At 32.6% G+C, this 25,752-nt stretch overlaps 1 protein-coding gene across 2 annotated transcripts; it reads right to left on the bottom strand.

Moving 5' to 3' along the window:
* Positions 1-503: 503 nt before the first annotated feature.
* Positions 504-24,725, bottom strand: ClC-c (chloride channel protein 3). 2 transcript variants are annotated; one of them, XM_077445994.1, is made up of 16 exons: positions 24,545-24,716; positions 17,728-17,848; positions 16,393-16,425; positions 13,999-14,028; positions 7,680-7,819; positions 6,617-6,820; positions 6,235-6,544; positions 6,010-6,149; positions 4,945-5,127; positions 4,639-4,853; positions 4,348-4,556; positions 3,292-3,432; positions 3,010-3,220; positions 1,929-2,092; positions 972-1,197; positions 504-895 (listed from the first exon to the last, which is right to left on the bottom strand). In XM_077445994.1, exons 1-16 carry the CDS (start codon positions 24,545-24,547, stop codon positions 805-807), a joined length of 2,421 nt encoding a protein of 806 aa, XP_077302120.1. In that variant the 5' UTR covers positions 24,548-24,716; the 3' UTR covers positions 504-804. The 2 variants fall into 2 exon arrangements, with proteins under 2 accessions (XP_077302120.1, XP_077302121.1); XM_077445995.1 differs by lacking the exons at positions 13,999-14,028; positions 16,393-16,425 and having other exon boundaries at positions 24,545-24,725.
* Positions 24,726-25,752: the final 1,027 nt, after the last annotated feature.

The raw sequence follows: 25,752 nt of genomic DNA, 5'->3' as shown, positions 1-25,752 counted from the left end.
GTAATAATAATATATGTATATCAAATATAAATATTAAGTTGAGATTTATGCATCTACAAGGACTCATCAAAAACAATCGAAATAGAATATGGATAATATATTAACAGCGTTACACATTTATACTTATTAATATGACATAATCTTTCAAATATACACTAGATATATATATATATATATATATATATATATATATATATATATATATATATATATATATATATATATATATATATAAAAGAGATAACTTTTCTAGCTGCCAAATTGGAATAATTTCATGAAATTTATCAATTTTTTTATAAGTGTAATCGCTTGTAGCGAGGCCGTCGCGATAAAATGATGTTGACACTTCGACCAGCTTAGAAAACATGAACAAAATTGAATTCAAACTTCCTAATCCGAGTCCGATTCGACATACATATATTTTCGAGCAGACCTGGAGTTGCAGGAAAAACTATCAACGCCGCGCCGCAATGATCTCGCTTGCGTCCATTAATAAAATTATTGTAATCCTATTACAGATATATTTTTGATGATCACATGTACACAATACGTTTCACATAAAACAATGTCACATGTTCCATTTCAGAGTTGAATACTTTTTTTTTTTTTTTTAAATTACGATATGTACACAAATGTAATGAATAGATAAATAAATAAAGAACTTTAGAATGTAGTCAAAATATACAAAAAACATATCTACATTATATTAGTTTATGCATGTTGATTTTCAATAATAAACAGAAACAAGAGTATTGAACTTTAAAACGGAGCGCGTCATCGTTAAATATATTCGTATGCATTCATTCAATTGAACAATACAGAACTAGGATCCTCATTGTCCATTTGCTTTACGTGTCTCAATACGTCCTTCTTCGTTATGACGCCCAATAGCCGGCTGAAAGGATAAAAGACCACACGTTAACAAGTCATCTCGCTGAAGCGCTACGATAGAGATGATTTAAGATATATACCCGTTGCGTGTCACCAATGTCTGTCTCAGTCCGAGTTTTCTGAACATATCGACTACCGTCTCCATCGGAGTCTGGTCGGTTACAGTGATCGGAGCCATGTCGAGGATTTTATGAAGATTCACTTTCGGCGGAATGGATGCCGCAAACCCTCCGACTGGAGAAGCACTGCCGTTGAATATCACCAACGACTGTCCAGATATACCTTCGACCATTCTGCACGCATTTGCTATAAAAACAAAGTGGATAAAGAAAAATAAAACAGCACATTTTCACAATATTCACTAACATTTTTATAATACAAATACTGAATGTTGATTAATTGACATGACAACCGGTAAAGAAATATCATTATTCCAACGTGACTTACCATTTAAATAGCTTTATCAGGAGGGGTCAACTAAAAAATTGATAGGGTGCCGTATTGTGATCGAAAATATGTACACGTGTGAAAAATTACAATAAAGTCAAATCAATAAACGATTTGACCCAGAGAAACAATTGTCGACGTAAATAAAACGTGATAATTTATTTCAATTGAACATGTACACTCGCCTTTACAGATCGCTCCAAAGCAACTACTGTACTAATACAGGTACAATACGATCAATACAAGCATTTAGACAATGCGTATTCATACAAACATCATCCACAGTGACATCTGTGGAGAAATTTTTGCAGCATTTCATAATACAAATCGGCGAATCTCAAGACGCTGAATAACTCGAGATTTGCAAGAGAGATTGGAAAGGAGATGCCAATTTTACAGAAACCGTTTCAATGAAAATCAGAAAAATTGACAAACTCTGATAGGAAAAGATCGACCTGGAGTCACAAACCAAGATCTGGCCAGCAGCTACAGATGGGAATCGATCTATATGCTAACCAATAGTCCACACTGCTGGTTACCACAACATACCCAGAGCAATGTAAGATCTAATATAATATAATACGACATACCCAGAGCAAGATTAAGATCTCTTCGCAGAACGAATCCAACCAGATACTGCGACTCCCGCGACACAACCACCGGATATCCATTGTGTTCAGTCTCTTTCAGTAAAACTTTCACATCGTCGACCGTCAGCGAGTCTTGGGTGATGACACTCAAAATTTCATTACGTCTGAGGACAAAATAACAAATTCAATCAAGCGTTGATTCATATTAACTGTAGTCAAAGATAAAAATCGCAACGCAATGCCTCAAAATTTTCGCAAAACGCTTCAAAATAAATTTATTATTAAATTAGAAAACAAAATCGCAGCTACATATTTATGCCAATTTTTCAAAGGTTTTCAATTTTTCAAAAAAATAAATAAACTATTCTTTCTGAATGTGTTTATGTAAAACGTGACAGGTTTTGTATCAGTTTTTAAAATGTAATATTTTACCTTATATAGCAATCAATGACAACTTCAATTTTAAAGTTAAAAATAAAATGTATAAGCACGCAAAACCATAATGATTTTTTTAAACACTACCAATCAATATAGAACACTAATCATTCAGATTACGATACAAAAACCCTTGACATTTTACACATTATTACAAAGTTTGATTTACAATTTATAGCACATAGACCACAGTTGGTCATTTTCGTTAGAACAAATTTTCAATGTCTTTTTCTATACTTACCTAGAATGACAAAGTTTTGAATAGCCTAAGCGATTGAATATTTTGTCAGTCGGTTAAGTATAAAAAAGAAAGGTCCAAAACTAACGAAAGTGTATTAGATTGGATATATACATATTATAGATCAAACTTCACACATCAGCGCAATGATTTCCAGAACTTGAATGAATCGGACATACGTTTGCCTAATGTAACTAGACCTACGTGAGTATTTTTTTAAAATCCACATATCAATGAATTGTTGTCAAGCAGAAAGATTACACACGTAGACTAGTTCCAATTGACACAACCACATCCGGTACGAAATGCGCTCATATACTCAAGTATGTATTGATATTTCATTGTGTTTCAAACGAATGAATCGAACGTGTCTATAAGTAATAGAGAAAATACAAAGTGAGGCAATACTTTGGCTGCATGACGTCCGCCGCTAGCGACGTGTGCTGGAACTCATCTTTGCTATCCAAAAACGGATATCCATTCAATGCAATGTGCGCATCGTATATGCCTTGCCGTCCCAGCGCGTCTCCGACCCATTTGGAAGCCATGGCGGCTGCCATCAGCGGCACTATGTAGCGGACGCCGCCAGTCAGCTCGAACATTATGACGACCAGAGACACTGAAAGCATACCATAGATTAGCATAGATTGGTCCACGGTGAATGTGCGTCGATCTGAGCACACCACATACCTGTCATTCTGGTGACTCCTCCCAAAACTGCCGCAGCACCGATCATCGCGTATAAACCGGGCGTGATGCAATTGTCGCCCGTGGAACATTCGCCACTGAACAGCCAAATTTTGGGATAGTTATAAGCCAATTGCTCCATTCCTGCAATTATACAATAATTAAATACATTGTTTGGAAACACAGCATGGAGTAAACTTTTCAAAGCAAATGCTTGGAACTAATGATCTCTTATATACACAACTTATCTCGTTATGAATCGCCCGAATATTCCGAAAACTCTCGATATAAGAGTCTGCGTATGTAAAAATAATAAGTTTCGTAAGTTGAACATAACTCCTACACCTTTCTATCAATTAAATTTAAAAATGGAATGCAGCTTCTTTATAATCGTGTTCGACTGTATGAAGAATTATCAGATCAGTTTTTCTCAAACTGTTATGATGGCTGTATTCAATTTAGTATAAAATTTATATAAATTTCAATATATTTTCACATAATAAACGATATATATCTTATAGATCATTGTGTCATTCATTTGAATGAAATATTCAATTTGAGAAATTTGTATGCTACACAAGAAAAAACCAGTAAATTTCAATATCTAGGGATTTAATATCTCTTCTGAATATTATCGATCGATTCCTTGGAAAAAAACGTCAAGTTTGAACCATTTTTTTTTTTTTTTATCAATATTTTGGATTAAGATATGTATGATATCTATGAATGGAAGTTTGAAACTAAATCTTTTAAATAATACTTGAAGTTCAAAGATTTAAAAATACATATGCTGTGTTGAAGTTTTATTAAAAACACAGCATATGTGTTTACGGCCCATAGTGAGTTAATATGATTTTTAAAACATTCTTATATCTCAAAGATAAGTTCTTAATTTTGCCAAAAAAATTCTAAAATATAAAGTTATGTACATTCAGAGCATTTATAAAAACTATATTAAAAAAGACATATCTTTTGAGATACAGAACGTTGAGTAAAATGAGAGGGGAGATTGCTCCATTTTATAAACTATTATAAATATATAGAAAATCGTTTATATACCAATGCCAACGATTCGTCCAGCAATTGCACCCAAACACAAACTGGGGATAAAAAGACCACACGGTACTTTCATGCCGAACGTAAATACAGTCATAATAAGCTTCAGAACCAATGCTAATAGTAAATGCCCTATGGCATGATGAACACCTTTTCCAGCGGCGGCTATCTCAATAGCAGAATTCACATCAGTAAAATTACGATTATAATCACTGAAACGTGAAAAATATTTTTATAACATCACACACATACAATAAAGTCAAAAGAACATCCAAAATAATCATTTATAATTACCACAGAGGATCTGAATTGGAAATGCCGCATTGATTAAACAGCAAATATATCAACTGAGACGTGTTCATCCTGGTGTACGGATTCGGGAAAGAGATCAACGCTGATACGAGAGTGACGACGAGAACTTCAGTCACGGGGTACTGTCCCAGTTTCGAATATTTACGATACCGGCACCAGTAAATGTTCGCTTTAATGAAGATCGCAGCAATACAACCCTAAAACGCAAAGTTCATTATGAGTATAATGTGTATGGAATATTAAAAAATATACATATATTCATTGTGATTCGGTTCAAATTGAACGTACCCCGATAATTCCCAATCCGACAAATGGCACTAGCTCGAAGAATATCCAAGGTTTATTATACTCGACGAAAAAGAGCACCGAGTGTTCGTTGCCGAATGGATTGATCGAACGCAGTATGAAAGCGGCTATGAGTGCACAAAAGAATGATCGCCACAACGTTTTCAATGGAAAATAATACGAAACCTGAAAAATAAAATAAATTAATATTACCTACATATACATAAAACTGACAGCTGTTACGTGTGGCGTAACCTGTCAGGTCGCATAGGTTATTATGTGTTATTGTTATTATTTTTCATATGTACTAATAACAATATACGAAAAAGGAAGTTTGTACGGAAACTAATATTGGATTGACACAATGCGAGAAGCTTCGACCAAGTATCTTGGATGAGTAACTTGGACGTCCAACTGACTTGTAAACAATTTTAAAATGACGGATCTGGTACTGCAAGGTATAGGACCTGTCGCAGACATGTTGATAACTAGCTAAAAATTCATCAAACTCTCTTCGGTTCAGCGAAAAGAAGAATCTGGAACTGCAATTGGATTTAAAAGCGTAATCATTTTCTTCGCGATAATAGCTGCAAATAAACAATGTTGTAAACCGCCAAACGGTCTCATTTTACTCTCCCGCCTACATCTCCTAACAATGAGATCCTACGTTTATAACATATTTTTGCTTAAAACATTAGATTTGAATTGAATATGGTTTAACTTCAGAATAAATATGAAACACAAACACGTTTCTGGAAAACCTAGAAACTCTTCAAAATTACGATAGAGCTACAAATATATAAAAGCCGCAAAGAGTGTTTGTCGTCAAATGAATTGATCGAATGGAGTATGAAAGCGGCTACGAGGGTACAAAAGAACAATCACCACAATGTTCTTAATAGAAAATAATATGATACCTGAATAGAAATGGAAATCTTGTCTCATATACATACAATGTCAACGGTAGATTTGTTTTGTTTAATTTACATATAATCAATCCTGTCAAATACACGAGGAACCGGTGATTGATTTTGCATTTGTGTGGTCGCCTTTAGAAATAATACAAACCTCTTCCAAGCTAAAAAGCACACCACCAATGGGAGCACCGAAAGCAACCGATACCCCAGCGGCAGCCGCTGCAGAAAGAATTTCTCTCTTTTTCGCTTCATTGCGGCCATACTTCGGAAACAGATATGACAGTATATTACCTGAACACAAAAGAGATACAAATAAAATTTTTGATACATATTATTAAACAATCTGTGCCACCGCGCTAAAATAATAAACACTCACCGAGACAACTGGCTATATGCACCATAGGTCCTTCTTTCCCCAGCGACAGTCCAGATGATACGGATAAAATGAGACCAACCGATTTGATAATCAACGTCCACTTTCCTAGATATCCCCTGATGATGAAACCACTGAGAATAGTTTTGATCTCGGGTATACCAGAGCCACACGCATACGGTGCAAACATTCTGACGAGCGAGGCCGATAGAGCAGCAAAAGTCAACGCCCATATTATGTAGAATAAATATGAAATGATGAACGGACCTGTGCCTTCTCGCGGTTCGCCAAATACTTCAGGCCATGTCAGCCACTTAAATATAAATTCAACATTGTTAATTGCTATGCCGTGTATGATAAAAGTCAATAAAAGAATCGTATTAACCTGGGAGCAATTTCCATGGTCAAACGTCGTTTCATTAGATGACCAACAGCATTGTTCTCTGTTTAACCAAAACGCTTGAGGACATATTCCAAACTTCAGATCCGTCATCCAACTGGCTCCTATGTCTATGACTCCGGCCAAACCTCCAGTGAACAAGCCGACCAATAGAACACACACCCAACCGGACCATGCATCGTGAGCTCCCTGAAAATAGTCATTAAATTTACATTTGAAATCGAGAATGTGTGCATTATTATCAGATGTGGTTTCGCTTTTACATACATATATTACAAATATCAAATAAGAATTCGTATTGGTTGATTTCACGAGTAAAACTACTTCCATGGAATAATTAAGCATATCATTTGTTAACTAATAGTACATAGAAATTAACATTTTTAACTATTAAGGATTTCATAACATCTTTACATAATTCATAAAAGCATTTGTACTATTTATATATTAATTTAATATTTATTAGGTCAAAAAACAAACAGCTAAATATTATACTATATTTTATTTTATTTTTACCAGGAAGGCTTGACAGAAAGACCCCAATACGCCTTCCTGGACAATTAATTACAAACAATGCAGCATTTTTATTACATAAATCACTGTATTTCGAGAAGCTGAAGAACACGAAATTAACAATTAATTAATCCATTGAAACATCTATGGATTTTTAGACTTGTAGATAAATAATTACAATTTGTATATACATTAATACAGAAGATTTGTGACAGCAGGTAGGATGATTTTTTTGCCAATTTTAAGGAACCGTTACAACAATGATCATATAAAATTGCCAAACTCTGATAAGAAACGATCGACTTGGACTCGCGAACATTCAAGTCTAACCAGCAGTATATTAAAGATAATTTCTTGGTGCTAAACATAAACGCACTCAGCTATACTGAATGAATTTTAAAAAGACTGTCTCCATATAAACTTGACAGGCTTATTGATATATGTAGCAAAAAGCGAGTTTGCATAATTATCATTATTGATTACGAAGGTATCGGTTTCATCAAATTAGACCTCAAATATGCCAATATGAACTTACTTTTATTAAATCCCATAGCGAATCTTGCTTTTTCTTCACTATGTATCTGTGTCGCATACGATCTCTGGCGATATCTCGTTGCCAGTCAATTGTGTGGAAATCATCGTATTGACCAATCCCAGGAATGTCGTCGCCATCACCTAATACAATATATATATATATAACAATACATAGAACTATTGTCTTGATATATGTTAAATGATTTAAATTTAAGTAAATTACGATTCATTGAATATGTAAATTTTCTGACACGATTTATTGACCAGTCTTATTATGCTAAGACGCTTACATATATTTACTATTTGCCATATAGGCAGGGGCGGCTCATACATAGGAACTGCAGAACTACAGTTCCCAACCAAAATAAGAGTATATTTCGAGATATATTTAACTGTTTGCCCGCGGCCGCCTTCTATGGAAGCTTTCATAGAAGATGGCCAAAAAATCCAGGAGCTTTTCCAAAAAAAATACTTAGTAAAGAAGTGAAAATATATCCAATGCTAGAAAGAGAAAAACTACTAATGGAAATAAGCGTATTCTATTATATAGGTTTTTCATTCTAAATTGAACCTTTTTCATTTCAAATTGACCCTAATTCATTTCAAATTGACGCAGAAAAACGCAGAACAAACTCAACAAAGTAAGTGTTAGCATTACACTGATATTTCTTATGTTTCAAGCTTCACTTTTATATGGTTTTATATGAAGAGGGAATTCGAAGAACCGGATAGTAAAAAAAAAATTGACCCTATGTCAAGTTCGTCCTTCGTATCTGCAACGTCTCATATGTACAAACAAACGTGTAAATAAACGATTACAATATTGTGTAATGTCATGTCAAACAAATCGAAAATCAATAATTATAAATTGCATACATATGTTGGTTTCAATAAATCTTTCACACGACAAAATATTGATTTCGCATATTTTCATGTAGTTTTTTTTTCCCATATGGGTATTAAATACATACATACATATACATATGTTACAGCCGAAGTGTATTTTCAGTTGTAATATATTCCGACTGGCGTTTTAGGTCATATATATTTGAATACAGTTCAACGAGTAAATTATATTTCTGCAAGCGCAAATACACTTTTAACAATGTACGTCAATTGTAATATAACAGTTGAGTTTTAGAATTCAATAACGCGTTAATTTTTTCTAGATATTACGAGTAAAGATAATGAGTTTTGTATTGCGATAACTTTAAGAATTTGTTCAAAACAAAAATATGAGTTTCCAACTTAATTTCCTAATCGAGTGACGTCTTCACGAAAGCCTAACTAAACTGCCTATATTACCTGGTACCAACATACAGTTGAAGTGTATTTTCAGTTGTAATATATTTTGACCATATGCCATATGAATCAACTTACGTAAGGTTAGACAGAATATATTCCAACTATTCAAAATATATTACAACTGAAGATACACTTCAACTATAACGGTAGTCAGTACCAATTTAGATGGAATATAATTATACTAGTTAAAATATGTTACAACTGAAAATACACTTCAACTATAACGGTAGTCATTTTCCAATTTAGATGGAATATAATTATACTAGTTAAAATATGTTACAACTGAAAATACACTTCAACTGTGACATGTAAATATACCACATGAGGTAAAGTCTCCATATGTGATACAATCTGTTTAGTTTTTTTTTTATTAAAATGCGAATTTTTGCTACATAAAAAATATTATCACTTGGGGATTTCATTTTTTAATTACCTTAAGTGGGAATAGATAAACGTTTGACTGATATAAAACATGAAATACGTAAGCACATAGAAATACCCACTGTGTACAGTAATACAATGAGTACTTACAAACAACATTAATGCCGTTTTACAATTGATAAAATAAATAAATAAATAAAAATAGAATTGTTTGCTGAGGCGTAAACAAACTAAATATTAAATAATCTATATATATATATATATATATATATAAATATATATATATATAAATATATATATATATATATATATATATATATATATATATATATATATATATATATATATATATATATATATATATATATATATATATATATATATATATATATATATATATATATATATATATATATATATATATATATATATATATATATATATATATATATATATATATATATATATATATATATATATATATATATATATATATATATATATATATATATATATATATATATATATATATATATATATATATATATATATATATATATATATATATATATATATATATATATATATATATATATATATATATATATATATATATATATATATATATATATATATATATATATATATATATATATATATATATATATATATATATATATATATATATATATATATATATATATATATATATATATATATATATATATATATATATATATATATATATATATATATATATATATATATATATATATATACATATATAACGGCATACACAACATATAGAAGCATTATACATACATATACACTACCGTCCATATGTTTAAGACCAAACCTATAACTCGATTTCTAATGTCCATTAAAATAATTTAACGTAAAATAGTTCAAAGAAATAGGTATCATTTGTTTCCCTACACCCTTGGATTTAATTTGAGCAAAAAAAGCAGGGATTATCCCATTGGTTTGTCGTTTTTTTTATAGAAGGGTTCAAAATGGGCTCAAAGACACCGCGTGACGAATCGACACACATTGCAATTCGACAACTCTGCTATACGCAGTTTATGTTACGAACTTTTTTTGTTATTTTATCCTGCTGATATGACATCGAAACAGTTCAAAATAATAAACCCTAAATGAATTTGGTTCAGTTTAATCTGATCAGTCAGACTTTGAAGTCGTATTAGCGAAAAATTTATAATACATAAAGAGGACAAAATTTTTTGAATATGGGAAAAAAATAAAAATCTCACCATGGAAACTCGAGGAGCCATTATTGCTCTTTACAAACAGCAAAAAACCCAACGATATATCGCCGAAAATCTGAATATTTCGAAGACTGCAGTACAACAGACGATAAAAAAAAATTCCAAAATTCCAACAACAATATGGATTTATCAAAATCAGGACGTCCCAGAATCACAACACAAGCATTGGATCAACAAATTATATTATTGAGCAAGCGAAATAGAAGGATAACGACACCAGAAATCGCCTCGGAGATAGAAAAGACAGCCTTCAAAAAAGTATCGGTCACCACGGTTAAACGTCGGCTGATGGAAGCGAAGCTTGGAGGGTACATAGCAGTAAGAAAACCATTATTAAGAAGAAATAATAAAGCGAAAAGACTAGCTTGGGCTCTTCAGCATCGTAATTGGTCAATTGAAGATTGGTCAAAAGTGATTTGGTCCGATGAATCGACGTTTGAATTGTTCGGTTCGAAAAGACGAGTTTACGTCCGGCGCACACCCCAAGAAAAAATGATGCCACACTGTGTGCTGCCAACAATCAAGCATGGTGGTGGATCCATAATGATATGGGGATGTTTATCAAGAGCTGGAGTTGGGAATTTAATCAAAATTGATGGAATTTTAAAAAAAGAAGGGTATTTGAAAATTTTAAAACAAATTTTGCCGTGCGGCCGGAACTTATGTGGGCATGATTTTATATTCCAACAAGATAATGACCCAAAACATAAATCAAAGCTATGCATGGACTTCTTACAAGAAGAATAATTTAAAATCATGAACTGGCCTCCTCAATCCCCCGATTCAAACCGAATAGATCTTTTGTGGGACGAATTGGACATCGCTCAACATCCATAAATAAGTTTTGGATTCATCTACAGGAAAGTTGGAAGTCCATACCTCCCATCACACTTCAAAATTTAATAAATAGAATGCCGAGACTATGTGCAGCAGTGATTAAAAGTAAGGGTGGGTTTTTTGACGAAAGTTCAGTTTGACGTTTTTATTTTTTCATAATTTTATGTTTATTAATTGTTGTGATATCTTTTTTATTTTAACAAATGCGTATTTTTTTAACATAACTGAGTTTATATTTTTTAAATTGTGTAAAATATGCTCCAAAAACAGTTTGGTCGTAAACATATGGACGGTAGTGTATATATTTATAGTATTTTTAAAATATGAAATTGAATTCACCATCTGAACCTTTTTAAACCGACTAATGCAAAAACCGGCAAAACATTTCGGTCTAACTAATCGAATTCAAATCCAATACGATCAATATGGCAGAACGTATCGCACCATAAACTCAAATCTGTCGACAAGTGTAAACTGTACATTACAATAATAATTAACAGGTGATGCACCCGCATATATGTATACATATATATATACACACATAGGAGAAAATGATCCGTCAATTCATTGTCTACACACAGGTGAATATATATATATATATATATATATATATATATATATATATATATATATATATATATATATATATATATATATATATATATATATATATATATATATATATATATATATATATATTTATATATATATATATATATATATATATATATATATATATATATATATATATATATATATATATATATATATATATATATATACACCAGCAGTCACATAAAATGGAACGCTTGTGAATTTTACGACTTCGAGGTCATTAAAGGATAATCCCTTTATGTGTAGGGTTTTTAACGACCAAATATTCTAAATATGATTGTTTTCTAAGATTTGAGTTCAGTTTAGTGTGGGTTTTCGAGGAGAAAGCATCAAATTCGAATTTTAACACGTCAACATGAAAAAACGAGCTCAGTTATCATTGCAGAAGAGTGTAAAAATCGTGACATTGGCGAGTTCAGGATTTTCCTTTCGGTCAATTTCCAAGAAAATGGGATGTTCTATATCGACTGTTTCGAGAATACTGATAAAAAAAAAGAGAATCTGGAAGTTTTGATCGTAAGAAGGGGACCGAACTGAAAAGATGCACATCGGAGAGGCAAGACCGTGTAATAACCAGATTATCTTTACAGCAGCGATTCAAAACTGCTGTAGAAATAAGAACAGATGTATCTTCACAATTTTCCATGGAAATCAGCGACTCAACAGTAAGAAGGCGACTCAGAGAAGCTGGACTGTACGGTCGGAAAGCTGCAAAAAAACCACTACTAACCAAGAGAATGAAAAACAATCGATTGGAATGGGCGAAAGCACATGAAAATTGGAGTCCATCAGATTGGCAACGAGTGATACTTTCCGACAAATCAAAGTTTAACCTCTATAGTCCTGATGGTTTTCCGTATGTCCGAAGGAAAGTTGGCGAAAGGTATAATGAAAATTGTACCCTTAAAAATGTTAAGCATCCTCCAAGTCAAATGGTCTGGGGATGCTTTTCGTACCATAGCATTGGACAATTGGAGTTTCTACAAGGTGCCATCGATGGAAAAAAATATAAAAAAATTTTAGAAGAAAGCTTTGTCCCATCGATGGAAAACCACCTTTCATATACCGATGATATAATTTTTCAAGATGACTCTGCCCCTTGTCATCGAGCTAAATTGGTGAGTATTCATTTTATTTGATAGCATTGAATATAAATTATAAAATTTCAATCAAAAAACTGATTTTTTTTTTTTACTTTTTTTTTGGTTCGGGACTATTTACAAGAAATGGGTGTAAAGACACTACCATGGCCTGGCAATGGTCCCGATTTAAATCCAATCGAAAATTTATGGATGGGTATCAAGTACAGGATAAGGAAGAACAATGTTACTACTCTTAAATCGTTGAAAGAAATAATAGAAAAGATATGGTACGAAGACTTCCCAATCGAAAATTTAAAAACTTTAGTAGATTCCATGCCAAACCGAATAAAAGAAGTTATAAAATCGAAAGGAGCCGCTACAAAATATTAATTTCTTTTTTATAAGTTGTAAATAATAATATGTGACTGTAATAAAATTAAAAATGTATATGTATAGTGTTATTTTCATTTCAAATTTCATTTAACCGTGAAGTCAACGCACGGTCGTAAAATCTGCCCTCCATTAAATTTCTCCCCAACTCATTTTTGTCAACTTTTTTTTTTCACGTTTGGTATTACACGAATGCACTATGGTACAACCTATCATTTAAATGACTTTCGGTTTTGGTTTTATATAAGATTACCGAAATTTCACGCAAAAACATGTTTCGCTTAAGCGTTCCGTTTTATGTGACTGCTGCTGTATATATATATATATATATAATATATATTTATGTACACATATATACAAGTGAAATTTTTCTTTTGGTATACACGCTGAATGTGAAGAGTGTGATGAAGAGTGGAAGACTTACCTTGCATACCGGAGAAGGTGACGCCCTCACCTGCAACAGAATCTAACGTCATGACGGGACCAAGGCCCGCCACGCACTGCGCCTCTGATGCTCAGTGTTGCCACACTTCATACAAAGCGATATGTAAACACATTGCAATACGAAAAAAATAAATGACGCGTCAATAGTGACATTTCCCTTCTCTATCTAGCGGATGTTCGACGCGCGTGTGTGTGTGTGTGTGTGTGTGTGTGTGTGTGTGTGTGTGTGTGTGTGTGTGTGTGTGTGTGTGTGTGTGTGTGTGTGGTGGTTCATACATCTGTCAATGTCAGAAAACGTACGTCACACGGTTCAGTGTTTGCGCAGTACTGGTGATGCGCGAAAGATTTGAAAGTCTGACCGCACTATACAACAACCGAGCGATCCGAAACTTCACAACAGTGTGCGACAATATTAGGTAAACCGCACTTGAACGACAGATTATGTCAATCATTCGTTCGATACCTCGGAGCTAAATGGACGATCAGACGCTATTATAGTATCTTTGATATACATAGGTCTCCCTCACGGGCCCGAAAACGCAAAGGTCGAAAATCGAAAGATAAAAAAGGGTGCATGGTAAACGGTACATACTCACTTAATTTGCGCGAGCAGGATACAACAGGAACAGGAGGAACAGGCTTTTCCTCCCGTATTCTGCGCGCGCACATTAAACAAGGCTGTATGACAAAAAGAGAGATAATTTCACCGCATGCCACTCATATATGTATATTATATATACATAGTACCGTTTACCATGCACCCTTTTTTTTGATATTTCGATTTTCGATCTTTGCCTTCCGATATTTGCGTTTTCGGGCGTTTCACTTTCGGGCCCGTGATGTAGACCCCTTTGAGATGCGAGGAAGAAGAACAATCGAGAAAACCCAAAAGATTATGGCTACATACTATTTCAAAGTCACGATATGAAGTAGGAGAATAATTGTCGTAGTAGAAGCCGTCGCGATAGTATAGAAGGCCACTGCGAAAAGCACACTTTCAATGCGACACTGGACGATCGGCTGATAATAATTTGTGGCTAATATTTGTGGCTAATATTTGCGGCTAATTTTCAACCAGAGAAGAAAAATGTCACTGTATTGTTGTGGTTTAATTTTTTTCGTAAAAAAAATGTGTGTAAAAAAACTGATACATTGATAAGCGGTGACAAATATATGATAAACGGGAGAAATTCATTTGCATGCCAATTATTTTTAAATAATAATGAAAAGTAATGACAAATTTTAAGCAACTCCTATTTCAGCAAATATTGCGACTGGAGTACAGTATTCGATTATTATTTAAATAATTTTGAGAAATTTCGAAATGTATTGCTACTTTAATAAAATAAAAAAATAAGTAATCTTCAAAAAACCCTCTTTTTTCATGACTGGAATAGAACGGCCCAAAGCCACGCGGGCTTAAGTTGGGTATAAATCATCCATAAGCTTGAAGATAACATAAACATTTTCGAATATATATATTGTTTTTCTTTGAAATTCAAAAAAAAAAAAACAAATAACCTTCACTTATTGATTGACCCCCAATTATGACCTGCTTTATTTTGTTTTTAACGTTCTTATCAATTTATCTTTACAGTATTTGAGATCGATAAAAAAATACACACGTAATTCTACGAATTGTGGCAATACTAGAGTCATCTGGCTGTGGAGGCATACATTTATATCGATTGAAAGCATACACCTACACTTGCACACATACCCCATGCATGCATATGGACATCGCGCAAGCGTACATAAGCATTACCAACTGTCGTTCAGAAAAATATTCTACACATTGAAAGATTGCCAACAAAATCGGTTGTCGTTGTTTAGATTTATAAATCAAATAACATCATGTCTAGATGGCATATTTAATTGTATACATATCGACCGACGATTATGCGTATTACCAAAAAGTTTGGTAAACGATATTTTTATAGTAAATTTACCAGGTGATGTAAAAAAGTCTGGAATATCAATTGTTATTATTCGAATTTTGTTTACAATCGTCATTTTCCCCTGTAAAAAAGCATGATATAAAATAACATGAATTTTTAGATTTATTTACTTATGTTTTTTCATTGAAACGATTTACTGTAATAAAGGGGAGACAATTCATTATAATGTAAAAAAATATATGTTTATTATTTATAAGTCATAAATTTGACAACCGATTTCTCAAAAGCAGGTACAATGATAAAACTCAAACTTAATCAAATATTATAAAAAAAAACCTTTAAAAAGGAAAGTCTTAGAAATGTGTATTGTGTCATTTTCAAGAGAAAAAAATTAACAAAAGGCTTTTATATTTGTAACTATGTTGAATCTTTCGCTCATTTCAATTCATAAGAAAATTTTTAAAAAATTAACTCACCCACTACAGATCCTGAATATTTTACAGAAGTAACTAGAAGATAAAAATACAATCAATTTCATGTTTTTCAATATATAAAACTTATAGATAATCAATACTCCATTTGCGTGAGCAAGCGAAGATAAAAAAAATTCAAATTAATTTAATATTATAAACAGGGCTGTGGAGTCAGTTCAAAATTTACCGACTCCGACTTTATTTTATGTTTCAACTCTAAATTCCGACTCCAACTTGAACGATTTTAATAAAATCAACTTTGCTTGACAACATACAAAATTGTTAATAATAAAAATAATAGCTATTTTCAAAATATAAAATTTTAAAGGAATTAAAAAAATCACTAATAATTTAATTATTGGTAATGAAATAGGTATCAATTAAAAATAAGTCCATTCATAGTGTATGTGTATGAATTTCATATACAAAAAAAAAATCAATTCAAAATTAAATTCTGTTTTGGCCATAACACATCAAAATACGTGGAATTTAAATGATTTTTATAAATAAATTAATAAATTTCAATTTATTAGTGGAGTCTAAGTTGACGCATACCGCAATGCTATTAATTCAAGAAAATAATAAAAAAGAGTATGAGTCGGTTAATTTTTTACGACTCCGACTCTGCTTAAAATGCTCCGACTCCACAGCCCTGATATAAAACAAGTTTTTAATCTTCATTTAATTCTAAAATTTTTTTAACATTCATTTTAATATCTTTTTAATTCAAATCTGAAAACAAGATTATTTCAACAGAGTAAAGTCTGTGACGACATCATGTTAGTTTAAAATCCATAGCATATTTTAACGTTCTGAATGATTCGATTGTTCACAATATGTGCCAATTCACATTTGTCACTCTCCTGGCAGCTATCAAAGCGTACTATGTAAATGGCTTGACACGTTGCCGCAGTCACATTCATAAATATGTATATGAATCGATAAACTTATCTTAAAAATTCAGTCGGACCCACATCCTTTAAGACTTATTTATAAGAACGCTGCTGTTTATATAAAAGGTGTTAAAACCACCTTTAAAACTTTTACGCATTGATTTTGAAGACTTAGTCCACATGTGTTGGTAATGTTTTGTGTGATAGTTGACGATTTAACCAAAATATGACAGAAAACAATTCGTGAACTCCACAACCACTATGTAAACACTGATTTAAATGAACAAACAAAACAAAATAAAAACATATTGCAACTACATATGTACTCAGTCATAAGCAATTACACATAAAACCACGTATACTTTAAAAATTAACTATTTGCAGTACATAACACACATATTATCATCTAATCACATACATTGTTATGCATTACAAAACTGTATACCATTTCTTATCGAGGTTGTAGAATTGAATGTTCCATGGTTCGGTGGATGCTGCTGCAGTGATGGTATAGTATCAGAATCGACACGTTCTCCATCTGTCCGATGAGTGACTCGACCTGTGGGCTATAATTGCACATCGTTAAAATTCAATCGTTTTATGACACTAAACATTTAAAACAGCAACACAATAAGAAGGGAAAAACTGTCATTGATTAAAAGTTCATAACTTAATATTTTTGAAGTACCTTTAAAACGTCATATCGCATATTAAAGTATAAAACGCCTTGATAAATTTCAGCGAACCGATGAGTATTCAATAGACAATAGAAATTTTCCTACATCATTTATGCTTCATTGTCTAATTATAGCTGGGGATGCCAAAATACTCGACTTTTTAAGTATTCGGGTAGTAGGAGTAACTGCTTGGAAAGGATATATTTTTGAGCTACATAGTTCGGTATCTTTCTTTTTTGTACTTACAAGTCTTGCACCTATCCGTCCTTACTTAAGAAGGTACTCGTACTACTGGGGTACTAAAAAGTAATTTCGCACCCCTATTTATTATCATCTACTACATAATAAGCTGGTGGCTCCTATCTAAGGATCTGTAGCCCATACTTATTTTGTTTTGAGCCTTAGGTTGCCGAGAAATTTTGAAAGTCCATGTTTAACAGACTGTCTATTCTTTGTAGCACTACTTCTTTTAAGGCAAAACTACACAGCAGAGGCAGAAAATATTAGCCCATAAAAAATACCGGTCTCCGTGACGAGCCAGAATGTTAAATTACAGAAAACGCAAATATTGGAAGGCAAAGATCGAAAATCGAAAGATCAAAAAAAAGGGTGAATGGTAAACGGTACATACTCACTTAATTTGCGCGAGCAGGATACAACAGGAACAAGAGGAACAGGCTTTTCCTCCCGTATTTTGCGCGGGCACATTAATACGGGAGGAAAAGCCTGTTCCTCTTGTTCCTGTTGTATCCTGCTCGCGCAAATTAAGTGAGTATGTACCGTTTACCATGCACCCTTTTTTTTATCTTTCGATTTTCGATCTTTGCCTTCCGATATTTGTGTTTTCTGTAATTTAACATTCTGGCTTGTCACGTAGACCCAAAAAATACCCATCACACATATTCCAATGTGATATTTTTTAATCACAAATAAATTGTTCTATTAACATCTTCAAGAACACTTGGTTTTTTTTATTGGATTTTTAAAAGCTTGTCATATTTACATTATGTAAATACATATTTACAAGTTCATCAGCCATTCACCATCCACTCCTGGATGACGGCCTCTCCAACACGCTTCCACTCGTCTCAGTTTAGCGCAACTCTCATTCATCTCACCCCACAGATTTTCTAATTTCGTCTACCCATCTTCAATGCGGTCTTCATTTTACCCTTTTGCATTCTCTCGGGTACCATTCTAGCACTTCTTTTGTCCATTCTTCTAGCAACGAAGCCAGCCCATTGCCATTTCAATCTCTTCACTCCACTATATCCACTACCCTTATCATACTTCTCACTCACGTATTCCATTTCCTGTCTTTCCTCGTTATGCCAAGCATACAGCGTTCCATACTTATTTGAGTGCATTGGACTTTGTGTAGTATCTTGGCGTTCAATGTCCAAGTTTCGCATCCATACATCATCACTGGCAGAACACATTGATCGAGATCGTTTTCTTCAGGCAAAGTGGCATTTTTTAAAACGGCATTCATTCGTCCAAATGCACTCCCTCCTTATTTCATACGTATCTTTATTTATTCACAATTTCTGATAAAGTTAAAATTATCACAATTTCTGATAAATTTCCAGTGTTCATAGTGTTGTTTTTTTTTAAGCTTAATCTCAGTTTCTAGATAAATATGTAAGTGAGCTAAATATAGAATACACGTATAAACAGTAAAATTGGTTTACGAACGAAAAAATAGCTACAAAATCGGATTATACAGTCAGATATATGTCTTTCACAAAAAATTACATATGTACATACAAAGCTTCGATTTACCTTTGCAAATTGATTTGCTGCTGACATATTTAAATAATTCCTTTTTAACGGATTCCGTTCTATTTTTACAACATTGTACCTAAAATAATAAAAATGTATGTGACATGATATGGTAAAGCTTCAGTCAGACAAAAACTTGTGAAAGGCGAAACTTTCTCGTTTACCTGAAAATTTTCATGAAAAGTGCCTTTGATACGTGTAAAATTTGACTACCAATGGAAATACATTAGAATTAAAGCATCGTTTTTATCATTTTAAGCTTTTATTTGTTAATGTCAATATGTAACACGTAAACATATGTAAGTATGATTGGATAATACATACATTTTAAAATATTGCAAATCGTAAATATCGAGTATATTCAGATAAGAACTGATAATTTGGTTTATTTACAAAATTCAACCTTTTTTTTGCGGTCCATGTTGGAAATTTCACCGTAAAATTAAAATAAAATTAGAAACTAAAATACAAGCGAAACATTTTTTTCACTTTATCTATGTATTATAAATATGTACGTAGTAAAACAATAGATGAAGTTTTGTGATCATGCGAAAATTCAAACGCGAGATTTTGAATGATTCGAACTCAGAATCGATCACTGATCACGTTTTTATGATCTAGAAAAAATGTGTGTGTGTGTGTGTGTGTGTCAGTGTATTTTGGGGATTTTTTGACCACCGTTAGTCCTATCGAACTGAAATTTAGTATCGGTTACTGAAATGGTAATTTAAAATTTTTAAGTTGACCGGAAATGGTACCTCCCCTTATAGGTGTCCTTTTTTTAAGTTTTTGAATTCAATTATCTCCCAAACAGCTAACCGAATCAGAATTTTTTTTACATATAATGGAAATTATAAATTTTATACCCTAATATTTTTACCTCAACCGAAAGTAGTGCTTTTATTTTAGAGGATCAAGGTTTTTTATATTTTATTCAGAAACCTGTTAATGTATTGAACTGGAATTTCACATCTAACACTTTAAGCTTAATACCAAGTTATATATAAAATTTGTTGAACACCCGTCAACTGGAAATGGTAGTAAATATACTCATTCGATTTTTCTTCCGCTATTTTTTTCGTCCCTTTAAATATGTATTCTCTTCACGGTAAAATTAAATTATAATCCTTGTATCAATGTGATGAAAACGAAAAAAAATCATTAAATTTAATAAACCAGAAGTGGGAATTTTTAATCTTAAAAAAGGTCAAAATGTTGTGACCACACAATGTTTGCCACACCCCTGCACGTACATTTCAAACAGAAAATTTATATTTGTATTCTTTATGTACTAACATAGAGTTGATAAGGTTTTGGTTAGAATTCGTAAACCGGAAATAGTAATTTTTTTTAAAACAATATTTCATTATTTTATTATGACTTTTTAAATTATTTCTATCTTCTTGATATTTTATGTTTATAATATTTAGTGATGTTAAGTAATTTTTTTTTTTTACAAAATTCGACAGCTGGAAGTAGAACTTTTATCTTATGTAAGTTTCCCTACATTTGCGCTCATCTTGTATCGAAAATGCTCTCATAGCCGGTATGTGAATGTGTATGTACGTCAGTGGCGGACGGTGGGTGTTAATACCGGGTGTGCTGTGTATGCCGTAGGGCATAGGGTATAAAATTAGCAATTAAAAAAAAATACTCGTTTTGCATTACAAAAATGTTTAATTTATTAGTTATTTATACATAAGTTCAATGCGACGTTTCTGAGACATAAACTTTTCAATCACGTCTGCATAGAATGTGTCTTTCTGTTTTAATTCCACCAATAACTTTTTTTCTATTGAAATTAAGCTAAGGCCACATAATCTATCTTGACCTTGCGTACCTCTATAGCAAGTTTTTATTCTTTTCAGCGCCGAAAAAGAACGTTCTGCTGAAGCTGTACTGCTTGGTATCGTTAATATTAATTCTCCCAGCTTAAACACCTCTTTAAAACCAGATTCGAGGTTATTTTTTGTCATGAATTGTATTAATTCATGAACAGGTTTCTCTGAAAATTCAGAGCTGGAATATAGCACAATGAGTTCGTTTTTCAATCGAATATAATCAAACAGTGATCCATAAAAATCTTTTAATTTATTAATTAAAACATTTGGAAAATTTTCTTTATATTCGTCATATTTATCATTACAAAGAAGGTGAAAATATTCTAATTTGGAAAGTGAAGAATATCTACATTCGACTTGTGCGATTATGCTATCAACTATTTTGAAATATAATTGACGAAATGAAGTTTTATCTTCTACTTCTGAATAATTTTTTAATCTTTGTGGCCTACGATCATGATCATCATTTTTTTCATTTAAATAATTATTCCATAACATTTCAAAATTATTATCCCTTTCGTATTTCAGTTGCTGCAAAACATCATTAATTTTTTTACAACAATATAAAACGTCCGAAGATTTAGATTGAAGAATGTTATACAAAACATCAGTTATTCCAAACAGTTTTGAAAAAAATTGAAGAAGTTTAATTGTTTGAAAATCCTCTAAAAAGCCTAAAAACCCTCGTGCTTTTATAACAGTATCTGTGTCCCATAATTCACAATTTTCTATAACATGTCGAAAAAAATCTGTAAATTGACTTCTGTATTGTTGTACTGTGCTACTTAAACGAGATGTAAAATTCCACCTTGTGGGTGAATACTCTTTTGGAAGATTTTGAAAAGTATGTAGACAATCCATTTAAAGTTTGAAAAAATGATTTACTTTCTTTAATATCAGAAAGACCTTGCTGCAATACTAAATTCAATACATGAGCATAACAGTGTGTAAAAAGAGCAAAAGGATAAGCATTGAGGACTTTGGATTGCAAACCATTTACGTGTCCACTCATTACACTTGCTCCATCATAAGTCTGTCCAACCAATTTGTCTTGAATTTTAAATTCTTCAACTATGTTCACCACGTGACGGAATAGACCATTAGATGTTTTATCAGCACTAACGTCTGTAAAACTAATAAACCGTTCATGTACATTGCCTTTACATACAAAACGTAAAACTGTTGAGAGCTGTGATTTTGTCATTATATCTGAAGTTTCATCGAGAATAATAGCAACAAAACTTGCTGACTCTACTTCATTTTTTATATGAACTTTAATAACATGAGCGATTGCTTCGATTATGTCATTTTGTATACTTGGAGAAGTACCACGAAAGGTAGTAGCAGTATTTAAATGAGTATCTAAAACAGAATCATATTCTCGAAGAGCATTTAGATATTCAATGTAATTGCCTTTGTTTACGGAATTACATGACTCGTCGTGACCTCGCAGGGACAGTTCTTGTTTTCCTAGATAGATTATTGCGTTAATAATTCGTTTTAAAACATCTCTATTTTTATTAACTTGTTCATTATGTCGACTTATTTCGACTTTACGTTGACTGTCAATTAATACGTCGATTCTTTGTTTGCCAAACATTTGTATGGAAAGAAATGATTGAACGTGTGCCTGCGATCCTTCGTGTTTCTTCAGTGCTGCTGTCAAATGGTTGAGATCAGCAAATCCTTCTTTGTTCCACACATTAATATCTTTGGAGAACAATAAACATGGCCAGCAGAAAAGTTTGGATCGAATTTCACAGCCTGTAATCCATTCGAATTTTTTATAATTTGAAACGCAAAAATGTCTAGTGTAAACTTTTGTTTTTTCTTTATGCAAACTGGATAAATTTGGAAGAGACGGACACGGTTTCCCATCTTTAATTATTTTTAATTTTATCTCAAAACTTCTATTTGAAAACGGAATAGTTAAAATGTCTTGAACACTGTTAGCCATTATTAGTTATTAGAGGTATGACTGAGATATGACCATAAAAATACGAATGTGCGAAAAAGTACGAGACCACGTGTCGCATCGCATTCGGTCAATTGCCGAGTGGTGCGGTGCGCGGTGCTCTGAAGTCGTAGCACACCGTACGTCTTAATATCGCGAACAAACCTATGCAAGCGAATATCCGCCTGCACACTCCAACCAAACCCACCAATTTGCTGCACGGCATAGGTATTCTCTCGTCGCGGCGCACAAACTACATACACACATCACACAACACGCTGCAGACTGCACACCACACCATACACCATACATTTAGCGCACGCGGTAAATACACCATACACATCAATGCCTGTTTATACAACAACACATTATTTTGTATTAAAATACTACTTTATGTGGTCTTTGGTTTTCACGGGTGTGCGCCGCACACCTAGCACACACCCAATATACGCCACTGATGTACGTGCATATGTTTCATTATAGAATTTTGTTTTTTATACTTCTTATATTCCTCAAATACATAGAATTGGTTACATCTGAATTTTTTTTTAATGATACAAATTTTTTATTCGTATATAAGACAAGTGTAATTTTACATGTATCTTGTGTACATGAATAAAACCTTTTCCTTCAAACCGGACAGTATCTTGTAGAATATTTAAAATTTCATGATTTGGTTTCAATACATTATTTTTCAACATATTCCAATTACTAACTATACTAAATTCGACGAAGTACAAACTTTTTGATATGTGCGAGACTTTTTTAAATTTATATTTTATATAATAAGTAATTTTTCAGTAAAAAATATAAGAAATATGTTTAAGATATAATAGGCCACACTTTGAAGATACTGGCAGGTAACTGACTACTTCGAATTAGTAATATGAAATGAATCTGCCCGTTCACTTTAATGAGGGGGCGTTTTCCACTTATGCTAAGGTTAGATTAAGCTTATGGAATGCAAACCATACTACAATAGAAAGTGACATGCAAAATTATATTTACCATTATAGAAATGGCATCAGTGCACCGTGGAGAAGTTATTGGGTTGCATGTTGAGTTTTCATAAACAAATAAGAACCTTGCTTATCAAATGCGACAGAAACGAGTCGCAATTTGTGAAAGCGAAAACGTGTCACGCGACCACAAAAAGCTTTTGACAGATAAGCCTGGTGTTACCATTGTTAAAAAAATTCCGTTACGGACTGCATTTGCAATAAAGTTTGTTGAATAAACCAGTATTTGGGCGGGTTTGGTGATTACTGGTCACAAACGACTCGTCACAAAGTCACTAAAATCTCTATAACGGAAAATCTGGCAGCCGAAAATTCCTTCAAACTAACGATAAATATCATACTAACAAGAACTCAAGTGCCAAATATTGTGTATTCGCGATTTTCATAGCAAAAATTGTCTATGTGACCACCTCAATGTGACGAATAATCCAATTACCATTTGGGCGTTTATAAATCGTATAATTGACTCTGTGGAACGATGTAAATATACAGTCATAAAATCAGTGGACTGCGAGACTTCTGCACGATTGTCTTCAAATATAATAAATTATGGTTTGGTGATTATTCTGCGCAAAGCGATCTCGCACACCACTAAAATCTTGATCACGGAACGGTTCGGTGATTACTAGTCAAATGTGAACCGGTCACAAGACAACCGGTCGCTCTAGATCGGTCACACGTGATCACCCGTCACACTAAAACTGGTCACACCCTAAAATTGGTCACGATAAAACTGATCACACCATAAAATCGGTCAATCAGTTTTCTCTTGACCAATTTTAGGGTGTGGCCAGTTTTAGTGTGACGGGTCATCACGTGTGACCGATCTAGTGCGACCGGTTGTCCTGTGACTGATTTACATATGACTAGTAGTCTTTTTACCCACGGAACATCTGACACCCGAAAATTTCATCCATTGATATTCACGCACGCAAACTGACATACTGTCTTTTATAGGAAATTTAAAAAATATATATAAGAAGACATTTTCTATAAATTTGGAAGCCCCGAGAACACGATTTTCAACCAGCTGTAATTAAATTTCAACTTACGCCACACACATTCATTTTTTTTCTCTCCAAACGATCAAGTCTTTAGATTGTAATATATTTGTTGCGTTTTATTACTAGCAAAACTCTTCCACCCCTCATAGGCATGTATGTCTTTACGAAAGATTGAGTATCTTCCGTCCAGTAA

This window comes from Arctopsyche grandis, chromosome 2 (genome assembly GCF_051622035.1).
Source record: "Arctopsyche grandis isolate Sample6627 chromosome 2, ASM5162203v2, whole genome shotgun sequence".
NCBI lineage: Eukaryota > Metazoa > Arthropoda > Insecta > Trichoptera > Hydropsychidae > Arctopsyche > Arctopsyche grandis.
The sequence above is the reverse complement of the archived record's forward strand: the minus strand, read 5'-3'. Positions and strand labels throughout refer to the sequence as shown.

Coding starts and splice junctions, on each gene's coding strand:
- ClC-c (XM_077445994.1), bottom strand. Junction 7,820..13,998: donor CACCTTCTCCGGTATGCAAG/GTAAGTCTTCCA, acceptor ATATTGTATTAG/GTGATGGCGACGACATTCCT. Junction 896..971: donor ACATTGGTGACACGCAACGG/GTATATATCTTA, acceptor TTATCCTTTCAG/CCGGCTATTGGGCGTCATAA.